A 23,860-nucleotide genomic window follows, 5' to 3' on the forward strand; every position below is an offset into this window, starting at 1 on the left:
CTCGACAACTGTCAATAAAATGCTCAGAATGCTAATACCAAAGCATTACTGTCACACCACTACCCCTCTTAACCTGAACATATTGACACCCTAAATATTTGCAACTCGATAGTGAGCCTGCTCTTGATAGGTTGGCTGGTGTCGATTAGACGTATCTCGTTATCAGCAACTGGCAAGACCAATGTACTGGACTATTTCAGCTTGCTTCATTGGACTGCATTTTCAATTCTCGAAATGCAGTGTGGAGTGTAGCAGGAAATCAGGGATGGAGCAAGCCTGTTATCATTTTCGTTGTATGGTTGTGAGAAAAACCGTATGTTTAATTTCTTTCTCCTTTTATTGATATTTTTTGCAAAAAATTTAATTTCACTTGAAAAAAAAAAGGATGGTTTTGCATTGTATTCTCAAATGCAAAGAACTTTTCCTTTCATGGGATCGGTAATTTCTGTCATCATATTAGAAGCATATGAAGTGGTTTAAGAAATTGGTGACATGTTTTGGATGGGAAAAGATAAATTCCAACATTTATCAACCTCTTGAATAATGTTCCGGAAATTCTCAGCTATTTCTTATTTGATGAGATTACATTATAGAATAAAAGAGAAAATTGATTCACTTGATAGAGTTATATATATATATATATATTTTTTTTTTGAATGTTGTCAATATTCCGCACCTTTTAATTTTTTTTTCAAGTTACAAAACCTTTTTTTTTAAGTCACAAAAAAAATTAGACACTAATTATTATAAGATTTGTTTAATCGAACCAACACCATGACCTTATTAACCTTATTTCATTTATCTATCCCTAATAACACTAACTAAAGAATATATTTCGAATTGATAAACCACTCATATTCCATGTCATTATTTAAATACTCAATTCCACTAATTTTTAAACCTAATCCAATTCAAGGTGCTCCTCGTTTCCAGAGTCTCTTTTCGAAAAAGAACTAAGAAATATAATGAGAAAGAATCACCATACAATTTAATATTGTGACATTAAATTCATTTTCCTTACTTTTTATGTTGATCACTGAAAACAGAACTTGCATTGCTTTCTTAATATATTTGCTATTACTTATAAGCAGGCATTATTTTGATTCAAGTGCCAAATTCGTCTAAAAGTGATATTCGCTACTTTAATTAATTAACTTTTTTTTTTTGAATTATCTTAGGCTCTTTTGATTCTTTAATGTTTGTACTGTATCGCTATGAAGGATTAGCCGCAAATTTTCTATGATGCATTGTTTAATCTCTCAGACGTATATTATTTTATTGGAAAAGCTGTGTCGAATAATTGTAATTGGAACAGAGACATCATATATTGATAGTAACACTTCAAAGAATTCATATCAGAGAACATTTCGATGGATAATGTGGTACATAACAATAATGTTCAACTCCGTATATCCAAAATATTCCTTCACGTGAACCAAGCTGATAGTATACTTTAGCCACTGGGATTGCTTCCAAGAGATGTCGTTGCTGTTATTTTTAGTTGACAATAAGATAGGAGACTAATCAAATCACTTGTAATGTTTAACTCTCTTTGTCCAGAAGGAGTTAAATCCAGATGTATCATCAATATATGAATTAATAAAAAACACTTAAATATCTCTGTGTTATGGTCTTGGTGAAAAACTTATTTTCATAACTAAAACAGTAACAAATGAAACTATGGAATGTTTAAACATTCTTTTCTTGATAATATTCTAAATTTCCCCTTCAGGGTAAGTTATCATCGGCATACAGTGCTGTATCACCAGATAATGTTTGTAGTACTAATCTTTACTACGAACTTATAATATATGCATTGTATAACTTACCTTTATTATGCGACATCTACCGATGCACTTTTGCAAATGTGCTGCACACATCTGCCGGCTTATTTCATTGATTTGCTGTACGGGATACTTTTTCAGAGGCAAGATCTAAAACAGTACGGCGTACCGCAAGTTCATCAAGTTTAAAGATGCCAAGAAAGTTGCTGTGATTTTCCAACCACTTAACATTAGTGCTTGATAAATACGAACTCTTGCGTTTTATGATGTTAGTCGTTGGATTAAACTTCATCTATCTTTTGGTGGAATTTTATGTTAATAAGGTATAAAAGTGGGAAATATAGTTTCACAGAAAACATACGTATGGCTGACATTCACTCATAATCACCTGCCCACCAACTTTTGACAGCATTTTCTCGGGTATTTCGCAAGGACTATAGTAGTCACTGTGTTCAACGGCGCTATAAGCAGAGTAAATTCTCAGATTTTGCACTTCGTATTTTTAGTGGAATATATTTCTTCACTTGACCAATAATCTTGTAAAACGGTTGTGAACAGAGGAAGTATACCACCGAGAAAACTTACAACTGTACTCGTAGTTTGATGTAAGTCCGTATACTGCCGTTTCCGCCGCATGCTGAGCACGGTTTCTTTCCATGTCCTTTGCAACGAGAACATTCTCGTATACCACGACCTTGACAGAAGTGGCACAAGTCATGATGGCCAATACCGGGCGGCGGAACCCCAGCTCGAGTCATAAAATGAACTGGTGTACCTACGCCATATGCCAAACCTCCTGATGGAGGCCGTACGACTGCAGTACCTGAACTTGGATAACCTCGACTCAAATCCGACTGAAAGTACATGAGTTCTTAGAACTCGTAATATTGTTACTCTAATAATAAATATGTCAGCTGTTTCATTCAATAATTTTAAGACGAAATCTATGATCTTTACGAAAGAAAATAAATTTTGGTAATAAGAAGTTAACAGTAGTTCTTAGCAAAATCAAAATATTGAAAACGAACATGGGGAAAGGCAGCAACCATTGGATGAGTATAGATAGCTGGATGAGCAACTCCTGCTTTCATACCCGTTCCTCTGCAATTACGATTAACGAAACTGGTGATTTAACAAACAACGTATGAAATTTTTCGCTAATCAATTTCAATATGTCCTACAATTACTGACATCCTGATCCATCGCTGAATTTTGCATGACAGTCTGATTATCAACGTCACATAATCTAACCGTGTGGTGGTATGTCATTGCTTTACCTATCATTAAAGTCTTGTTAACTGGACACTTTCGCTGGATATTACTAAGCATCTTTCTATTTTATGGTCAAAGATTACTTAGTAATATTCAACAAAAGCAAATGAGTCATAGCATTAGTATCTAAAACTGATTATTCCCCAGTTTTTAAGCAGTGAAATGTTGCCGATATTTCTTGCAGAAATTCTAGTGAAATATGCAAGATTACCTACAACAGGTGCATTTATCAGTACCATAGCCACGACAATGAAAGCAGTGTGTCAGGCCTTCCGCATTACAAGAATGACAAGCCATCAACTCACTTGTGCCTGGCATTTCCAACACTTTCACCTGTAACACTTCTATTTATTTATCATTCATATTATGAAAAAAGAAATTTCATTCTAATAAGAAACGAGTCTGGAAAGGACTAAATAATTGCGGAACAAGTATTCCATGTGTCCAAAAAATTAAGCTCAAGTGGACAGCGGTTACATAAGGGAAGAAATACAACCTGTTCGACGAAATCTTCAGGTGGATCCATCGCATAATCCCATGGATTTAAACCTGCATTCGGAGAGCCAGACGTACTTTGTTGTTGTTGCAAAAACTGTCCAAGTGTGACACCTTCTACTGCTTTGTTCGTACTTCGCATTTCAGTGAAGCTTTCCATTGCATACTGAAAGCAGTTATATCTGTGAAATATTCATATCATTCATTATCGTATAGATAAACAAAAAAAAAAAAAAATTTCGCAATAGAGGAAACAACAGGATAATTTTGACTTATACTTAATTAACAGTTATGATAAAGTTAAGAGAGTAAAAGCAATAACACAATAATTGGGGGACAAAATACCATTTCGGAACTATTAATAATGTTTTTTATCAAACTTTGATGAACAAAGTGATATAGTTTGGAATGTTAAGCCTTATTTTTCGTATTAATATATTTCGGAGTGCAGCACTTTTTTTTATGTGTTCAAAACGATGGAACATAAAAATTCTGTAAAAATTAGGCAACATTAAATATATAATTAAGCTTATAGTAAGATAAATAATGTAAGGTTACATGCAAGCAGGCACTATTGTCAATCCGGTTAATTGTCATTTTTGTGACAGCACTAGCTTTCCAGTATTTGTGACGTTTGGCCTCATTTCGCAATGCTTCCCGTACGGCATTTTCTGTTACCTCAGGCAAGTCATCAAAGTGACAAATTGATGAACTTTGTTCTGCAAATGTTTGTTTGATTATAAGCTAGAGCTAATAGACGAAGACATAATTTCTCAGTGAAATTCAGGAGCAAACCTTTATGTGAAGTTGTAATACAACAAAATAAAGTTCAATTTCAAAGTACTCACCAAAACGACTTTGTACTTCTTTTTCAGCTGTCTCTAACGGTGGTGGTGGTACTACATTAAACTGTTGCTTATCCGTTGTGTGGAAATTAAGATTGTCGGCCATTCAGTGTGCTCCACAAAAGCAACTCACCAAATTTTTATTATTCATCGATCCTATTACTTTGGGAAGTGATTCTACCTCATCCATGACCATTTTATATCCTCCAACCGAAACTATTTGATTTTTTTCTCTCTTCCTGGAACAACATTGATAATTCATCGTATATGCAACTGCAATTACACTATGGGTATCTTTAATTTGTTATTAATGATACGATACTATGCAATATCTTTTTTCAAGTTGGACACTTGAAAAACAGCATTTTGAAAGATCACTGCAATCAATAAAACACAACACAAGCAGCTGCTCATATAGTAGCAGGATTAAGGTAACTATTTGGGTGAAGCAAAAATAGTTTTAAAAAAATGAATATTTTGGAAAAGGAAATTATCGCTGTTCCAAAGATTAAGCCTTCTGTTGGGTGAGTAAAGTACTGTTATATTGTTGTTGTACAATCTGCTCAGTGGAAGAAAATTAATTTAAAAATTAAAATAACTAGTAACAGAAGAGAAAAGGTATAATGTAAAACAAATTGTACAGTGTATGAAAAAATTTTTTAAATAATTGATGAAGAATGATGATTGATGTCAAGATGTAATAAATCGAGAACTAACAGTGGTCGATATTATATTTTATGTCAAAATTCAATTACACTCAAACTAATATATCCAATAATTCGATTTTAAATTTAGCTTAAAATAATAGAATAAGATTCAAAGTTTTTATAATAATAGATTCAAAGTTTGTTACGACAATCAGACAGTTTTTTCTCTTTAATAAAAGAAAATTTGATACTGGTATGAATATAATTCATTGTGAACACTGAAATATTATTTATAAAAAATGATTAATTGTTGCATTTAAAGATAATTTCTTTCAAGCATATTTCAACGACAATTAACTTTTTGTGATCTTACAGATTATTTACTAATGCTGTACTTCAGGTCTTTAAACCAGAAATTAAAAGTTAATATTACGCTGGTCTAATATAGAAATTAATGTTAAGAACAAATAACTATGCGAGAAAGTTGTTCTGTATCTGAAGTAACTAAAAGAATTAAAATCGTTTCAAAAATAGAATTTAGGAATTATTACAGCTGTTCCAAATAGTTCCAAATTACTCAAACTAAAATAATGAAAAGATAGTCTTATGTATGGTAACAAACTTTTACTAAAGAAGTGCAATATCATCATGACCATAAACAGCAGTGAAGAAAGATTGAATCAGTTACGTAGTCATTTTCTTCTTGATGTATTATCAGCATACGTTGGAAAATTTTTCGACATTAAGATGAAAAAATTGTAAGACGGATAAGAAGTTTGTTTACACTGTCACATAATCATCAGCAACAGCTATTCTAACGATAACAACTGCCAGATTTTCTGTGAAATTAGTGAATGGAATTGAAAGGGAATGCCAGTAAACCAATATTACATTACCCATGTAATCTACTAATTTATTGACAGATTTTATAAAATCAGTAACCTCGCATTCCTAAAATCTTTTGGAGCACAATATTGCAGTTAGTTTGAAAAATGAGTAGTAATATTTTACCAATCTTTTATAAACAGATATGCTGTCCATTTATAACTACGTTGAAATAAGATTTCATTTACGTTTCGATTAAGTCATAACAAAATTAATAAGTTCTGTGAGTCTTCTGAGTAACAGTTGTTACTCACTTTTTTTATTTTATTTTATTGTATTTAGTAAAAATTCATAGTAATTTCAATTTCCATTCCAATGATTTTGATTATAGAATGCAACACAAAATCTCTCAAAAGAAGTAGTGAAACAATAATAATGATGAATAAAAAATAAATAGAAACTTCTGTCTTAATTATTTTTCTTCATTTATTGTTTTAGGTCAGTTTCATTTGTTTTAAATACTAGATGGAATGATCAAAATATTTTATTGTATTTTTCGCATAATTGACATTAACAAAGTTATAATTACATGGAAATACTTTAGTTCAATAAAATACGAAGTCAAGTATTTTTTTTATCCGTCTTTTATGCAAGATTCAATAAATTGATGCATAAAATAATGAGAAAAAATGCTCCGTGAACTTTGAAGAGTAACTATTTAAACAAACGTAACAACAATATTTTTAAATAAATTCTTTAGCAAGTTAAAAATATTCAGAAGGATCAATATGGAAGATTGCACGTGAAGAGCAAAAACACTTCGAAGCCTAGAAACGAGAATATTCGTATCAGATTTTATAACATAACTATTATTCTTCTCTATTCCTATCTTCTTTTTTCCTTTCTCTCTTTCTCTCTCTCTCTCTCTCTCTCTTCCTATTGAATTAAACAGGATTGCCTTTGAGCTGTGCAAGAAGCAATGTTGTCATTAATTAAGTGGAATAATATGCTTAAAGTTAACTACACTTAGAATTTGAATGGAAGTTCAAATGTTATTAGTGCATAAAACTCAAAATTTACTATGTTATGCTATGCTATATATCTATTCTAGGCTATATTCCCATGAAATATAGATTTTCTCTGCAATCAACTTACACCAAAATTAATGACATCATTCGGAGGATATTTAATGATTTCGAGAGGATATAAAGTTTTCCCTGCTGAGCAATAAATTTGAAAGCCATAGTGATGCTCCTTCACTATAGCATGTTTCTCAGTGATAGAATCTTCTTTGTTTAAATTATATGCTGCTTAGCCAAGGTAAAGTGCATCGTCCTGCTAAAAAAGATTCATATCAACAATTTAAATCATTTCATTTGATTTTTTTATCATTAAGTTATTTGCAATTTGTCTTAATTATTTCATCATATGAATTTGCTTAATATAAGATAGTAATGATAGCAAAGAATAGCTTTTGAGGAATTGAATATATAATGAAAGGCAATAAAACAGTTAATTTGTCAACAAATGTGTATGTGTGTCCTTAAAATCTGTTTGATTTTCTTTTTTCTTTTTTCCGTTTTACCTCTCTTTTTTTTTTAATTCATAAATATGACTATTCGAAAATGTCAACCACTCCTTAGAATATTCAGCTCAAATTCAAAAGAAAAAAAAATGAATCCGGATAATGGTCTTAGTTGACAAGTAAAATGCATTTTAAACGTGAAGGAATGGTTCGTACACGATAGGAAATATAAGCTTACATAAAAGTACTTTTGTTGCAAGTGTGCTTTTCATGCAAACGAAATTTAAAAAGGAAAAGGTTTCATAAAAATGAATTTTTGCTGTGTAAGTCATTTAGTATTCCAAAAGTTGCAGCAAAAAAAGTGAAGACAACAAATAAGCAATGGCTTGGACTATGCAATAAAATTCGATAATTTATTGCATTTCTTATTCGTGTATTAAAATAAGCTTAAATTAATTGGAAAAGAAAATAAAGAAATGTTAGGGTGACAAAACCCTACTACGACATAATTACAATTTTTTCTTCACATAAAAAAATTTTAATTTAATGAAAATCTCAAACAAACTTTTATTGAAGAACCAATTTATCTATAAAACCACAACAAAAAGAAAAAAAAAAAAACAACTGATATATCTTGAAAAAGCAAGAGGAAATAGTTTCTATAAAAAAGAAAATAATTTTTTTATACAGAATAAATATATCAGAAACAAAGGAAAACTGCAAATTTTCGATTTCGTTCTTCAGAAAAGGTAAATCACTTCTCAAATGGCAAAACAATCTACTGATAAGAAAGAATGTAACGATTATGGAAATATAAAAATGAGGTCCTAGATTTTTGATTTCTGATTTTCCGGATATTTGCACAACTGGCATAATTTTAAGTAACCATGACGAGAATGCATGTGAGCTGTTTGAAGTATGCTTTTGTTGAATGAGTATGGAATAAGGTTAGGCAGTAACTGGATAAAGTTGATGGAATAACGGATTGGCACTGCTTGTCTATGCCTATATTGTTAGGTATGAAACTGAAGCCTTATATACTAAGCTTTAAGCTTCTAGAAAATGACTGATAAGATTTGCTACATTTTCAAAACTTTTCAAACAGCGAGTGAAATCAATAGTACTTTACGATCGAACTAATATGCTCAAATAATTACAAAAAAATTCCTTTTTTTTCAAGGAAAACTTCAGCTTTTTCTCTTTTAATTTACAGTTTACATTTTGGAAAGTAGACTGATTTTTTTTCTTTTTAATAATGGTAGTTGGCCGCAATATGATTTAGAATGGGTGGATAGAGTAAAAGCGAGGCTATTAAATGCTTCGATCGATATGTTGAATAACGGAATGGCTATTGGTACCAGTAAATAATAATTTTGCACAATTTTCCTTGGTGGAGAAGAAATGGTATTATTCAGATGGGAAGAAAGAAAGGGAGAGAGCGAAAGAATATCATAAGTAAAATTAAGATAAGAATTAAGGCGCCAGGTTATTAAAGATTGGGTTTGAGACTAACCGCTAAAAAAAAGAAAACACCCGACAAGAAAAATCTATATTCTGAGAAGAAATTAAATGTTCTTCCACTTTCTTTGAAATAAGAATGGCGATTTCCGGAATAAGGATATCCAATGAAGGAACCAAGAACAAAAAATTGTTCAATTAGACCTTGTTTATCAATAAAACTAAAATTGGGAGATGGTTTAGTGCTGGGTTAGTATATTTGGCTGTGAAATTAGATAGACCTGAAATCAGACTAAAATGAAAAGCTTAAACTATCATTGACGAGTCGCTCTTGCAGCTGTCCATCGAAGACAATCCTTTTCTCTAATTCTTTCTTGCTTTATTATGCTCTTTTCTCAATTTCCTCACATTTACACCCAGTTGTAAACAATCCAAATGATGGCATCATAAGTCATAAATGAGATATAGAGTCAAGCCTAACACCATTACATGGGATCTATTTTCTACTGCCTTTAAACTCAGCGAGTACAGCGTAAGATAGCAGGTTTAAGAAGTTTCTTATTGATAAGCTTATCAGTTGATTGTTCGGGTTATATGAAGTAAAAAGTGGAAAAGGTAATCAAATGAATCAACTGATTTAACAGTAATGATTTTGTTCCAATAAAAATTATGCATCAACTAAGCCATCCATTCGTATGACATAACAGTTCATTTGTAGAACACTCAAATGTATTTCAGTTGGCGTAAATAACACATACGTGTAACTAATCACTGGCAAGTTTTCCTCGCTTATCAAACAAATCAGCAAATGAAATGAAAAGGTGCTATTAGTTGTATTTAACAAATGTCAGTTTGCATCTGTGCAAACCGATAAAGAGTGGCTCGATGATGTTCGAAATCGCAATCATCCACAACCTCCACAATGTCACTTATCATCCGAATACTTTTTTCGATTTCTTCTCGATTCCATGCTATTTCCAGTGTTATCAGTCTACCTGGATTCTTTCATATTTCAAATTCTGGATTTTAGCAAAAAATTCTAAAGTGACTGTAATTAATGTCTAAATAGTATCGGGAAATGTTTGTAGTAAAAGTTCAATTCAATTTGCCAAGATGAAAACTGAATAGTGGAAAATTTACGATTTTCTGAAAATTTTGAAAGGTTACGCTTTTGTTTATTTGGCAATAACTTATTGAATTTATTACCAAAATAATTATTTCAGTTGATGGTCTGCTTATTTCGTATGTTTGTTTTCTTATTCATCTGAAAGTGAATAATTTACCTGATAATTTGGCGTACTTCTTGCACATAAACGAAGGTTCAAGTTCTTTTTTTCGGATTGTCATATCTCTAGTTGTGATAAGCTCTGCACCTTGCGCTAATATCTCTTTCAGAAATTTCAATATGCGACCATTAAATGAAGTTAAAGTTTCACCATCGCGCTCCATACATAAGATGAGAATTTTCTATAATACCAGGAAATCAATGGAAGTCTTGAAAATTTTCAAAATTTTCTTCAGAATATTTTATTACGACTACCGAAGAAGGTCAATTTGTCTGACCTTGCCAGTGATTTTGTTCGGGACAGCATACAAGGGAAGAAATGATAATTCGGGGAAGAATGTAATATTTTTGACATTTCTAATCATATCCATTTTCTTAATGTTATCGTATTCCTGCAATAAATATAAAATAGTAGTAAAATGACAGATTCGTTGTTTTAAGAAGTATGAGTATGAGTCAGTATGGGAAACTTGTCAAAAATTTTTTTTGAAGATTTGTGAATATCTGAAAATCAATCAGCTAACGGAAAGTTTCAGATGAGAATCGGATTTACATTCTTTTAATGTCATCAAATTCAAAGCAGACAAAGGAAACAAAGGACTGTACTTGACCCACTGAACAATTTCGTGGTTCTCATTTTGGAACGACTAGGACAAAGAATAACTGCTGAACAGAATGTATTTCATATGTAAGTAAAGAAATACAGAATTAGCTGAGAACTTACTGTAATACAAATTTCAAAATTAGGAACATCATCTGGTGTGAAATCGTGTACATTATTCCAATTGTTAATGAACGGGCTTAGTGATGCTTTCATCATATGCTCTGAAAGTATAGAACCATTTATTTTGTACTTATTAAAATTTAAACTGGTTCTACTTGTGAACGTTTATCATGATTATCTCCCAGATTTATAATTTCCTGATTTGGCAAATTTAAATTTTATACTACACTGAAAAAAAGTGCTTCAAAAACAGAAAAAATGAAAAATGAACCTTCAACTTTGTCATAAGAAAGAGTAAGTGATCGGAATCTCATCAATTTACTTGATTCGATAATTGGTTTTGTTGTACAGAATAGGAATACATCAATATTAATGCAATCTCGACTTCGGAATTGCTGAGAAATGGTAAACACCGTAATATTTTTGCAATCTCGAATGAACACGCTAAAATTCTTGAACTGTAGAAAAACGTAGTAAAATATAGAGACTAAAGAGATTTCACATCTGTTCTTATAATGAAACGTATGGATTTACATGATGTTGTGAGTGACAAGCCTACACCTGTACGTTTAGAAAGTTTTTTATTTCCAGTATGTGTTGAATACCGTATGCATTCTCTTAGAAAATAATCAGGAATATTTGAAATATTTTCTAAATGAATTAATGAAAAGGTATTATATGAGGAAATGGCTAAGATATTACTTAACCTTCCTCTACAAGGACCAGTAACAATGAGGCATTCCTCGCAATCGTCAACATTCACTGTGGCCAAGTAATCAAGGAGCAGTATGCAACATTCCTGAAATGATTTCCTGTTATTCGATTCTATCAAACTTTTCTTTCTTTCAAAATAACTTTATTTTTATTATCATTATTCCTTTTATTGTCATTATCACCTAATTAGATTTTAATATGTAAAAATTGACTTTGCATTTTTCCACGGTAAATTGCTCGCCGGTAATATGGCCATCTGATTTAATAGCAATTTCACCATAAAGATTGACGAAACAATATTCCGCTGGATTGGGTTTTTCTTTATCCCTAAACTTTTCATTTTGATGGAATATTTAGCTTTTATATTTTGAAAATATATAAATTCTTTACAAAAAAAAAAAAAAAAACTACTGAAAAGAACCTATTTATACATAAATGAAAACAATCCTTCGGCAGTACAATGTCGACTAACAGATGCTAATTTAATTGATATCATAGTATAAAGTATTGAAATGTATGAATTGAAGTTTATAACAAAAACGTTACAGTATATATTAAAGCAAAATCATAGTTTTTAAGGATGTTGAAGAATTTATTAAATTTTTTCAGTGAAGGAATATTTAGGACTTGTGAACTTTGAAAGATTCTTCATTAAAATCATATGAGATATGAGATGAAACTCTGGATTTAATTTATCAGTTGAGCTGTAGAATTTCTTACTCATATTTAACAATATTGATAAAAAACAGAAAAAAAAATGCATTAAAAACTCGTACTGAATAACTACTAACTAATCAAAGACTTTAATTTGCAAACTGAAATTATATTTGTTGAAATTAAGTGAAGCAAGCCGTTATTTAATAAACAAATGAGAACATATGGATAGCGAGAAAAAAAAAGCTCCCCCATCTTAACTATCAACAATTTTATCATTTGAACACCAACGCAATGATCTTTTATTTAATGTAATCCATTTAATTTCTTTAAATTCATTTGGAAAAATTAAACTTTCGTTTACTTCCTTCCTTATAAACATAGGTTTTCAGACTTTTAATATAATCCAGCTTCTCAATTCATTAAACTGAACAATAATAATAGTGTATAGACTTGGCATGGCGTCTTAAATATATTGAATAGTGGATTACCTTAAATGTAAAAAATTTGGTGCAACAAAAAGAGAAAGAAAAAAATGCTAGTCGTACTTTGAAACATGCATTAAAATTATTGAGGCCTAAATTAGAATGCTTGCGGTATCATATTTATAAACACGACAATGTACCATGCACAATTGTGTTATGTCGTGACAATCTAATTACTATCTCTATCGGTTTCTTTTATTTACCGCTATTATCACATGGTGAACAACCATGGATTTTTTTTTCTGTTTGCTTCTTAAATTCAGAGATTGGAAGAAAAATGTGACAAACTCTAAATGGGAAGTACGATGACGATAGTGAAGATTTTATTCTGCTTAATGGTGACATAGTTACAACTGGGATAAACATGAAGATCTTTTGATCCTCTAAGATGCTATAGTATCATCTTAGAGCACTGCTAATTGATCATTTTCTTCATTTCTCTCTTCCACAATCATGACCATATTTTTAACCATACTCAATTTGCAAGCTATCATTTCGATCAATAATGATCGAACAGTGCGCTAGTAATTAACAATAAAACGGAATACCAGGAATATTTTCCGCAATCGCTATTCCTGATGTGGTATTGCTCTTCGCGCTTTGAACGTTTACTAATTGAGCAGCACGAACGTAACATCAGAAATGGCCAGTTAAGAAATGTAGGAGATGTTTCAGCAATAAAATTATTCGCTAAACTTTGGGAATATATTTGATGTCTGGTAAAATTTATTAATGTATGATGTAATCCGCAAATTAATAAGAATGAATTGCTGACGATACTGGCTACATTGTTTGTCACGAAGTCCAGAATCATAGAGCTACTTGAGGGGGAAAAGAAAAGCAGATGGTGTCAATTCGTAATTCGTTACCATGGTAATTATTCTGATGCTGTTCACCATTATATGCTTGTTTGTCAATTAAGGATAATACAATAAATTTTCTTTTCCAATTTACAGATTTTCAGCAAATTTTTATGTAAATTGATGATTAAAGATCAATCATTTGTATGCAAATTAATCCAAAGGGACATCCGAGCACCGTTACCCACTGATACATGAGTTTTGGAAGTATGCATGAAAATTCGACGGAATGGAAAAGAAAAGTACGTCCTTAATTCTCCAGATAAAAAATCAGACGATAGAGACGAAGCAAAAGTCATCAAAACCTATCACAACATTTTCCGCGAACGACTCCGAATCCCGCTCATTATCTTTAATAATTAAATTATATTGTTGTCATTTTCTTTTACTTCACGATTTGGATTCCGCTACCTTTTTTATGGACAATCCATGAAATCCACACAATGAATACCCTGAATGTGTCAATAGGTATTTTTCATTGACAACATAAAGACACCTTCCTAGATTTCAAAATGAACCGATTGTTATGAAAAGGAACCGAAATTACGGTAATAAACTACTGCTATAAATAAAAGTATGGGCCAGATTGATTTAAAGATAACCAACGAATTATTCTCAATATCTATAAGACCGTGCAAAAAAATACTAAAGGAAACAAAAGAATTACAATACTGTAACATAAGAATTTTTAATTTGATATAATCTAAGATTTTGGCTGCATTCCAAAAACAAAACTATCACTGACATAATAATATTGTAAACATCCTCTTAGCTTGGATTTTTTGACCACAATTAATTCACTTAAAGGTCATCAAATCTAACTAAAAAAAAAGAGAGAGAAATCAAAAATGCAATCACTATGTTCACATTGGTATAACTGCCAATGGTATGTTAAAGTACGACGGAACGACTTTTTACCGTTCAAATTAGATTTATACCATGCATAAACGAAAAACTTTTTATATATAAAAGAAGCCAAATCACGACGTGCAACACAAGTTTTCCTACTAACAGACATATTTTCTACATAAAGATATCTTCCTTACCTAGAGAAATTCTTGCTGGAGGACCTGTTGAGAGAAAAAACAATATTACAAAAATCGAGATGATCAATAAAATCACAAATGATAATATTGAAATAAGAAGGTTCATCGAAAGTGGTGATCCAAGAGATGGCTTCTTCTGTACATTTCAAAGCATATTTTCTTTCAAAAGTGGAAAATGGATGCACTAAGATATCAAACCAATTTACTGTTAAAATTGCTTGCGTTACAAAGAACACACTCCTAGGATCTTGTCTGTGTTCTCGTATCGTCCGATCAAGAAATTTGAATAATTTGTCATTTCGATTCACATTAGCATATGGACTAAGAATACAGTTAGAATCCCATATCCAGGATACACTTCGATGGGCTTTTGTTTCTGCTGCTGATATAGCTATCACTTGATAACCCAAATGCCACATACTAGCTAGGCTTATCTTTGTTATATCCTCTCCTCGTAAGCATAATTTTCGACCAAATATACTTTCCACCATTTCCAAAAATTTAATATACTCAATGCAGTTAAAATTATACAAATGGTTGAAATCAAGAATGACAATTTCTTTTGAATGATTATCCAAGAAATCATTTATAAATGAAAGAAGTTGTTCAATACAACTACCATAGAGAGCATGCAAAACACGTATTCTATATAATTTAGCAGGTAGTGGTACTGTGAGTCTAATATCAAAGTAACGTACACCGACATAAAGTTGTTTAACCACCGAATATCGCTGTGTTGTGGCCCACCGTCGGATAAAGCGTCGCACCATCCGAAATCGGCCAATTTCTCGGACAAATCGACTTTCATCATTCGCTACGGGATATTTATCAAACAGTAGTTGTGTGAACGAATCATGTGATCCTCAAAGTAGAAATAGCATATCTGCATTAGAAAAACAATCTTTATCAAATTCTCAAATAACAACTTGTTTTCTAATAGCTTATTCATCATACTGCCGATATAGAGATACTTCCAGTGTTCTAAGTAAGCGCGATAAAGTATGAAATAAATCTGAACCTCTAATTAGAATTCATCTAGTCAGATAATATTGACTACTGATGATGGTTATTTATGAATACTATAAATGACTAAAGGATAAACTACCAATGTTAAATCGTCGAAATTTTATGACACAAAAATAGTATCTTCCTATTAGTAAAGCAAAAACCTGGTATAGCAATGCAAACAAGAGGCCTCTCAGCAATTTCTTGAGGTAGATTACTCATCCAGTATTCACCGCTCCTATCGATTTTCGATGACTTCTTCATTTCTTATACAAAAACAAAGCGAACTGTCTCAACACATTCCTATTGAGAAAAACCAAAGAATACTATTGCTTTGGTAGTAACGACAGTCACAGTATAACAGATTCAACAGCAATAACATAATGGAATAATTCGTTAAAGAATTGACGTTAAAGAAATCTTGATAACGGCCTTCAATTTGTTACCCAGTCAGAATATCGGTTATTGTTTATTCAAGTGAATATTCCTTACTTATGGTCCTAGTTTATCAATACTTATTTTCACTTCTCATATTAACATCATTTGCTGGTAACTCAATTAGCTATCATTCTTACACAACTATCACTGCTACATGAGGAAAACTTGTAGAAATGAAATCACTGTCCGCATATCAGCTATGCTGTACGACTGTTTCGATTTATCAGGAATGCTATCCTACCGCTCTTTGACAAAAAAGCAATTATTGTCGGAATTTGCATAATTACATCCGCTTCTGCGACCACTCAACCAACCCACGCAGTAAGCAGAAATATGCTATTCACAGACCTTTTTTGCTATCGGTTGGCCTCTAGTGTTCAGTTGGTTAGCCATCCTGTTTGTTGTCGAAAGAGAAATGATTGTTGAGATGTGAAATTAATTGTAGTGATAGGGTAAATGAATGAAAGATAACTTCGTTAACTAATACCATGCTCATTTATTTTTAAAAAATCATGAAAATTCCATCCTATAATGTTTTTTTTTTTCTTTCTAGAGTGGAATGTGATGTTTGTAAGCTTAAGGCTGACAAAATCGTATTAGTTTTACGTTCTGTTGGTTAATTCACAAAATTTTCTTGTTTTTTGTTTTTTTTTAATGGAAAAATTGAGGCAAAAAGAATAGCGGGAGATATACGACGTAAAAAAGAGTTTTCATATTGCTAATTAATAACGCTGTCAGTATGCAGGAATTGACTTAATATCGTTGTAAAAACTATGTAGCAGTCAATGCTTACTTTCAGGAAATGGAAGGAGATTTCTTTATTACTGAATATATGAGCCGTGAGCGAGAAGAATTGAAATGTACGATAAAAAAGTTGTATTCAGATTTTATCGTTAATGAAATTACCCCCAGTGGAATCGTTCTTGGTAAGTATAGTTACGCTTCAGATTTATTCTGGTTTTTCGTTACTGTTTTATGGTCTACCAGTGATGTTTTATATATATATATATATATATATATATATAATTTTAACTGCCAACTCTCAATTCACATTTCATTACTTACATTATGTAATGTATTGCGCTTCTGTGTAATTAAGAAGTTTCTTGTGGACGAATGTATCATCACTAAGAAAGAGGAATTGCTGAAGAAGAATTAAGATTTTTTATGGTATTTTCTGCTTAAATAAAAACGATATAAGTAATCTCGCCAAAAAAATATCTGCATACCTTACAGGACTCCAGAGTTTTAAATGACTTCATTCAAAAATGCATCAACCTATTTCGAGAGATACGCAGGTTTTTCTTTTAGATATATCCTTGCCGGGCACAATGGAAACCGCCGTTGAAAGTAATGAAATACGGAATAGCTGGACAAACATAAATGACATCCGTGCTCCAGAAACAGTCACGCAGGAGCTGGTAGCGAAAATCGATTCTCTTCTCAACAATGGAATCAATGTTGTCGAAATACCAACTGAAGTTGATGCAAACATTGCTTTTAGTTTATTTATTATGTAGTCTACTTATTACGATGATCAGCGTGTAAATAGAATATATGTTCTCTTTTTGATGTCTTACTCATTCAGGGTATGGATAAACAAAAGCGTACCGTTATACATGATTGGATACGCAATCGATATAATGGCCTTTTAGATTCTCAAACAGTTACCAATGCAATTCAAGTTCTAGTATTGGATAAGGGATCCAGGTACTGTTTTAGTACTTGTCATGGAAACTTCTTTAGAAAACAGTGAAATAGATATGTTTTTTATTTTCGTAATTTTCTTTAGATTCGCTTCTGGGCAAAACGTTTTTAATTTCCAATATTACTTTTATTATAGAAAAAGAAGGATTTGGCCGGCAAATCGACCCGATTATGTTCATTTCACATTATGTAAAGAAAACAAAGATACACACTATGCACTTTCCGTGATTTCTAAATTCTTGGGGTAAGTTTTGTTTGTCCTACAACATTTTTGTTCATAATATGAATAGGTATCATCCAAATATATTTTAGGATTAAAAACTCTTCATTTGGTATTTGTGGTACAAAGGATCGTCGGGCTCTTACAACACAACGAGTGTCGTTGTATCGATGTGAAATTGAACGACTGAGAAAACTTAATGCTAAGCTACGCGGCATAAGGCTTACTGATTTTACTTCCAGTTCAAAACCATGCAAATTAGGTGATCTTTGGGGAAATAGATTCAAAATCATTTTAAGGTTAATCATTTCTTACAACCTTTCATGAATTTTTCTTTAATTTGCAATTAACTATTGGGACTGCTTTATGCATAGGGTAACATAGCTTACCTCTGTATGAAAAGTGCTCTGTACAGAATTATGCAGTTTTAGAGATGTTCATCCGTTCAGCGAAACTGATTTAATCAGCAGGATTGAAGATTTCAAGACAAATGGTTTCATCAATTATTTTGGAACTCAACGTTTTGGGTCATGCGCTTTTAATACTGCTGAAATCGGCATTGCAATTTTAAAGAGGCAATGGGAAGTTGCCTTAAAATCAATTTTGAAACCACGGAATACGTACGGTAGGAGTTTATTTCGTATGGACAGAGCCGTTGTTTTTATGAAACATTGCAGAAATGCTATGATATTTGTTTCAGCTAAAGTGCTTTATTTAATGATCTTCAGGAAGTATTAGAGATGCTTTAGACGAATGGAATAAGTCAGGGAGCGCTTCTGACGCTTTGAAAAAGCTCACAGGCAATCAGGTAGTATGATTAAGTGTTTGTTGTAGAAAACGTTTTTCTTTCAGTGTTTGGACGTTATTTTCATCAGGCTAAGAAAAATTTTTAATATTTCGTATAATGATTATCGAATTCTTATAACGTATACTCTTTATGTAATTCAAGGCATATGCTACCATCGAAGGTCAACTTTTATCATCTCTTAGCAAGAATCAATGCAATTATTATGATGCTATGTTAAAATTAGCTCGGAATACGCGCAGTCTTTATATTCATGCTTACCAAAGTTTGTTATGGAATAAGGTATCTGTTTATTCTTAATATCGTAGGTTAGTATAATCCTATTATTTTTATATCAGTATTTATTACTTTTACATCAGTTTTTGATTTCTCTCGAATATTACGCCAATGAGTTACAAGTATTCTTGGGATCCCATATGCATGTGTGTTCTTAGAATGTGATATGGGTGATGTGTTGAAAAATTATAATACTTTGAATTGTTTGAAGGTTGTTACTCGACGAGTGAAAAGCAGAGGATTTCATGCGATAGCTGGTGATTTAAATGTTGAAGGTAAAAAAATCAAAGATTTTGAAAACGAAGAGGTGGCTTTGCCTCTAATATCAACATCTGTTGAGCTGCCCGATAATGAAGGTTTCTTCCGATTTTCTTTTGTCTGAAATTTCATTTTATTTCGTTAGAAATTTATTGCTTTTATATTTGTGTGCTGCCAACAACTATGATTTCATCAGTCAGATTTCCGTGTTTTATTTAATAAAGAAGTAACATTCTGTATATTTAATGTAAATGAATGGAGGAATTAATAAATCAGTTTTAATTGCTAACTGATGTGCTTCCAAGTATTGTGAGTATTTTTACAGTTCGAAGTTGGTATGAGGAAATAATGGCTGAGGATGGCGTAACAGTCGCAATGTTCAAAGCTTTAGAAAAGCAAGTTTATAAGTTCCACTCTCGGATTATCATTTAAGTACCAGTAACTAATTTCATTTCAGTAATTATATTTTTTCCAGGGATTGGGCGATAGGCAATGTGATGCGACCTCTTATTAGCAAACCGCAGAGTGTGAAGTATAAAATGTTGACTTATGCCGAAGCCAAGACAAAGTTGCAGGCAGATTTTGAAGGAAATATAGATTCAGAAAGTATCGGAACTGGCAACTTCCATGGGGTGGCCTTGGAGTTTTCTTTGCCGTCTGGTTCTTATGCTACGGTCGCTTTACGAGAAATCACAAGGTTACTAGTTTTTGCTATTGAAAATTCATGCATATTCATTCCACTGTTGGAAATTCTGCGAATATTTCTTGTGTGTTATTCCGCTTTTAACTATCGTATAGTGTGGGTTGACGTAATCTGAGAAGTTGTTTCACATTTCAGTAAGTTGCATTTCTGTGCTGGAGCACTAGAAAATTTTGTTACAGCTACAATTAAATTGTTTGCAAAGAATTTATCGGGTAATAAAAGCAATATTTACATCAGTTACGAACTTTTTTGCAGGTGTGATATGAGTAAATTGGCGCAGATGTCCATGAATCAAGGTGAAAAGGATTTTACTGAATGTGTTTAGAACTTAACAAATGTTATGCATGAAAAACAAATTGACACCACTGATTTCTGAAGCACTGTTGTAACCATATGATAAAAATCGAGAAATTATTGCACTGATGACAAATAAAGCTTACATGCTTACAGCTCTATCTTTCTAGGCCCGTTGTCACTACCCAATAATGAATACTTTCTTAAATGTTCGTTTTCGATTTTGATTCATTATTTATTGTTCACATCGATATTTTATTTAGTAGTCATTTGCTCTGGGTGAAAATCACTAAATTTTTTTGAAAAAAACTATTTTTGAGCTATTGCAAAAACAAATCAAATTTGGATTCATATGTGTTCGCATTTGGGGTAATCATTTTAAATTGCTGTTTTTAATACTTATTGTATTAGCTCAGATATTGGATAATAATGAAATTGAGCGTTAAAAGTCCGAATGGCAGAATTGAAATCTTTAATGAAGTGGATAACTGGACTTTTGCGACATTGCGTCATCAAGTGATCGAGCGACTCAATTTGAAATGGTATGGAAATTTCTGTTTTTATTACATTCTGTGGTTTTATCAATTTTGGCTGATATTGCTTACTAGGAATGGGTCAGGTCGTGAAACTGACTTTGGATGTTTTATGCAACTAATTTGAATTTTTAGAGCCTAAATCTTTTATGTATGTCTTATGAAACACATAATCGCTCTACCATTAAGAGATAGTTGTACTGAATTTGGAAACTCCTGCTGATCTCTGTTTCTCATGATATAGTGGTTTCGATTCACTTAGATTTCTTATTTGTGACAGGTTTTAGCTTACTTGGTTTCCCAGGATGCGTTTGTTTTCAGCGATTTTTCATTATTTTTCGGTAACCGTCAATTGCCGACAGATGATACAAAGCTTTTTGAATCAGATATGGAATTCGTTAGTGGAGATCGCCTAAGAATGGTTATTAATGAAAATGGGTACGTCTTTGCATACTTTTCCTTTGTTCACATGAGACGAAAAATTCAGTGATTTGAAGAGATCTTGAATAAATTTTACAAGATATGTTGTTAACTAGTGTAAAACTGCTTTAGCTGTACCATGGCATTTCTAAGTAATAAGTTTGAATCCACTTAGGCATATTACCACATCAATAGTCTCGCTTTTATTCAGGCTTTCTTCTGCTGACAATGCCGGTGAGAACTCTTCGTCAAAAATTTCGACGACAAATGGAAGTAGCAGTTCGGATGTGAAAAAGAATGGAACTGTTTTCGAAATTGTGCTGGATGAAATGAAACAAGAAGGGTTTGAAGTAGGATTTTTTCACACTGGTTAGAATAACTAGTCTTGCTTGCTGAGATGAATTGCTACATATTCTTCTAGTATATGCTCTCTCTGTCTTTCTCTCCCTTTCCTCCACATCAAAATAAATGGTGCATACAAATATTTTTGTCATAATAGCGACTTATAATTCATCACTATTTGGTGCAAATGTGCAACAAATTGGCCTGCTGTGTGGATTACTAGAAACACCATTGTTTCTTTATGTTAATGTGAAGAATCAGGCGACCGGAATTACTGACAGCTAAGCAGTGGCAGATTAGACAAAACGATATTATGGAAAAAGAAAATGTGCAGCAGGAAGGGAGGGAAGAACGATGAAAAGAAATTATGGGGTCGACTTTCATTCATCCCTTGTCGGGAAGTATTTGAGTGATTAACTATGGTTATTCTTGGTGAACTATTTGAATTAGACAGTTTGAAATTATTTGAGCGGTTCTTTCTTTTTTTCTTTTCATTTAGATCGTGCAATTATAGGTTGCTCACAATTTTTGTGAAATTACGTAATTTATGCTAGGAAAAGTGAAAACGAATAAAAATATGTGTATTTCATCTATAGCTAACTCAGCTGAACTGGCACTTGCATAGTTGAAGTGGAATTTTCCTCTCCTTTTAACTGCAGTTTTCTGTCGAAATACAATTTGTAAGCTGTGGTTATAGCGTATTAAACATGAAGATGGTAATATGCGATGGACATTTCATCATCCAGATTCAGTTCTTGTTGTTGAGATCGATTTTCGTATTTATAATGATCGACTAGTGAAGTATGTTCACGCCACTGCTAGCATCTATCATCCCTCCGGTCGGCAGTTTCTAGAACCAATTGTTTTGGAGGAGAAAAGCGATGATTTAAAAAAGCAAGTTTTCGAGTGCCTCATTTCACCGCTGAAATTGGCATTATTTGGGCGTAAGTATTTTTGGTATCAGTACATTTACTAATACTTTAAAAATATCTTTAACTGACCAAGAGATTTTCTTTGTTTCTAATTGGATTCTAGAAGTACTTATTAACAATGGTTTTCACCTGCAATTCAAATGCCATATACTTACATAGTTTTTCAATTACATAGAAGCTCTTGCGAAAGTTAGAATAGTTCATATTTTCATTAGAATTGGCTGTTGTGTTTGATGCTCTATCCGTTACTTTTAACATTAAAAAAGACTTTTCCAGTGCGTGGAATATACGTTACAGCGTATTTATATATGATATGAACTGTCCTTAAAATATATCTTGATTGAAAACAGTTGATACCTTAATGACAAAATATAACGAACTTCAGATGAAAATCCATTTCTGCGTTTGCTGGGAGTTGGCGTAGTAGTTCAATATTTGTTCGAAATGTTGGATGCTAAAAGTATGTTGCGCTTAGAGAGAACAAACAAATATGTTCTCAAAGTGTGCAGAGGTCAAGGAATGGAAAGAATTTGGAAACTTTTCTGCGAAAGGGATTTTGGAAAAGGTAATTATTGTGCTTTTGAAATGATATTTCTTCACTCAGTTTGATTAAAAAAATCAAATCACTTAAGTTGATGTAAAATCCTACACTTTCTTTTCAAATACGAATTTTATTTAAGATGCTGGTGTATTAAAAAAAGAGTCATATCGCGAAGCATACAAAAGGCTGTACATCCGACATGTCCGAGAGCTTAATTTTTTGCGAAATCTGCTAGACCCTGATTCCCATTGTAATGTTCCTGTTCCTGCACCTTTTTCAAATCCAGTATACAGTCCAGGAAACCCTGATCCTGATATTCCTGAAGGCCCATTTCACCCTCTGTCTCGTAACCCATCCATTCGAACTCGAAATCCCTTCCCATTTCCTGGTCCGGGAAATCCTCTTGATCCCTTATATGGTCGAGAAATGTTTCCGAGCCGTCCCGTTAGACCAAGCGGTATTCCTAGAGTATTTCCACGTGGTCCTCGTTTTCCAGATCAAGGAAATATGTATCATGGTTATATATAGCATGCACTAATTATTTGGAGATGTTCCAGTGATCCCATGAACGGGTGTATTTACATTTGTTTCTTTCCAGTGCACCATGTTTATGTGCTGTTTATATACTGATTTAGCTAATAGCGACGTCTTAGTGATGGACAAGGAAGCTTTTATCATTCATGAATTTAATTTCCAGTATGACATGAGGATGTTATCAGTTGCCGAAATCTTATATGATATTGTTAACTGGTATAAAAAGATATATG

The 23,860-nt window shown here is 32.3% G+C and overlaps 5 protein-coding genes across 6 annotated transcripts; 2 read left to right on the forward strand and 3 right to left on the reverse strand.

The window, feature by feature from the left end:
* Positions 1-1,350: 1,350 nt before the first annotated feature.
* Positions 1,351-4,502, reverse strand: Bma-ssu-2 (Uncharacterized protein; the record flags this gene model as incomplete). Its single annotated transcript, XM_001898760.2, has 9 exons — positions 1,351-1,488; positions 1,830-1,934; positions 2,146-2,245; positions 2,370-2,638; positions 2,813-2,885; positions 3,268-3,389; positions 3,553-3,717; positions 4,110-4,270; positions 4,400-4,502. 9 exons carry the CDS (start codon positions 4,500-4,502, stop codon positions 1,351-1,353), a joined length of 1,236 nt encoding a protein of 411 aa, XP_001898795.1.
* Positions 4,503-9,688: 5,186 nt separating this feature from the next.
* Positions 9,689-13,527, reverse strand: Bm4909 (Uncharacterized protein; the record flags this gene model as incomplete). The annotated part of the gene is made up of 8 exons (XM_043074177.1): positions 9,689-9,846; positions 10,135-10,318; positions 10,415-10,528; positions 10,861-10,961; positions 11,132-11,304; positions 11,568-11,659; positions 11,787-11,901; positions 13,262-13,527. The coding sequence occupies 8 exons, from the start codon at positions 13,525-13,527 to the stop codon at positions 9,689-9,691; spliced, it is 1,203 nt and encodes a 400-aa protein (XP_042930111.1).
* A 1,088-nt stretch (positions 13,528-14,615) lies between these two features.
* Bma-rpi-2 (Uncharacterized protein) lies at positions 14,616-15,888 on the reverse strand (the record flags this gene model as incomplete). Its single annotated transcript, XM_001898758.2, has 2 exons — positions 14,616-15,481; positions 15,789-15,888. 2 exons carry the CDS (start codon positions 15,886-15,888, stop codon positions 14,616-14,618), a joined length of 966 nt encoding a protein of 321 aa, XP_001898793.2.
* A 976-nt stretch (positions 15,889-16,864) lies between these two features.
* On the forward strand, positions 16,865-20,356 carry Bm1681 (Uncharacterized protein; the record flags this gene model as incomplete). Of its 2 annotated transcripts, XM_043074178.1 has the most annotated exons (12): positions 16,865-16,988; positions 17,374-17,543; positions 17,651-17,772; positions 17,906-18,013; positions 18,082-18,288; positions 18,421-18,614; positions 18,718-18,797; positions 18,939-19,076; positions 19,282-19,426; positions 19,654-19,723; positions 19,804-20,025; positions 20,287-20,356. In XM_043074178.1, 12 exons carry the CDS (start codon positions 16,865-16,867, stop codon positions 20,354-20,356), a joined length of 1,650 nt encoding a protein of 549 aa, XP_042930112.1. The 2 variants fall into 2 exon arrangements, with proteins under 2 accessions (XP_042930112.1, XP_042930113.1); XM_043074179.1 differs by lacking the exons at positions 16,865-16,988; positions 17,374-17,543 and having other exon boundaries at positions 17,654-17,772.
* Positions 20,357-20,754: 398 nt separating this feature from the next.
* Positions 20,755-23,621, forward strand: Bm9181 (Uncharacterized protein; the record flags this gene model as incomplete). The annotated part of the gene is made up of 6 exons (XM_001898756.1): positions 20,755-20,867; positions 21,180-21,296; positions 21,490-21,628; positions 22,318-22,564; positions 22,938-23,117; positions 23,233-23,621. The coding sequence occupies 6 exons, from the start codon at positions 20,755-20,757 to the stop codon at positions 23,619-23,621; spliced, it is 1,185 nt and encodes a 394-aa protein (XP_001898791.1).
* Between the last annotated feature and the right edge of the window lie 239 nt (positions 23,622-23,860).

This window comes from Brugia malayi, assembly GCF_000002995.4.
Source record: "Brugia malayi strain FR3 genome assembly, contig: Bm_v4_ChrX_scaffold_001, whole genome shotgun sequence".
NCBI classification, from domain to species: domain Eukaryota; kingdom Metazoa; phylum Nematoda; class Chromadorea; order Rhabditida; family Onchocercidae; genus Brugia; species Brugia malayi.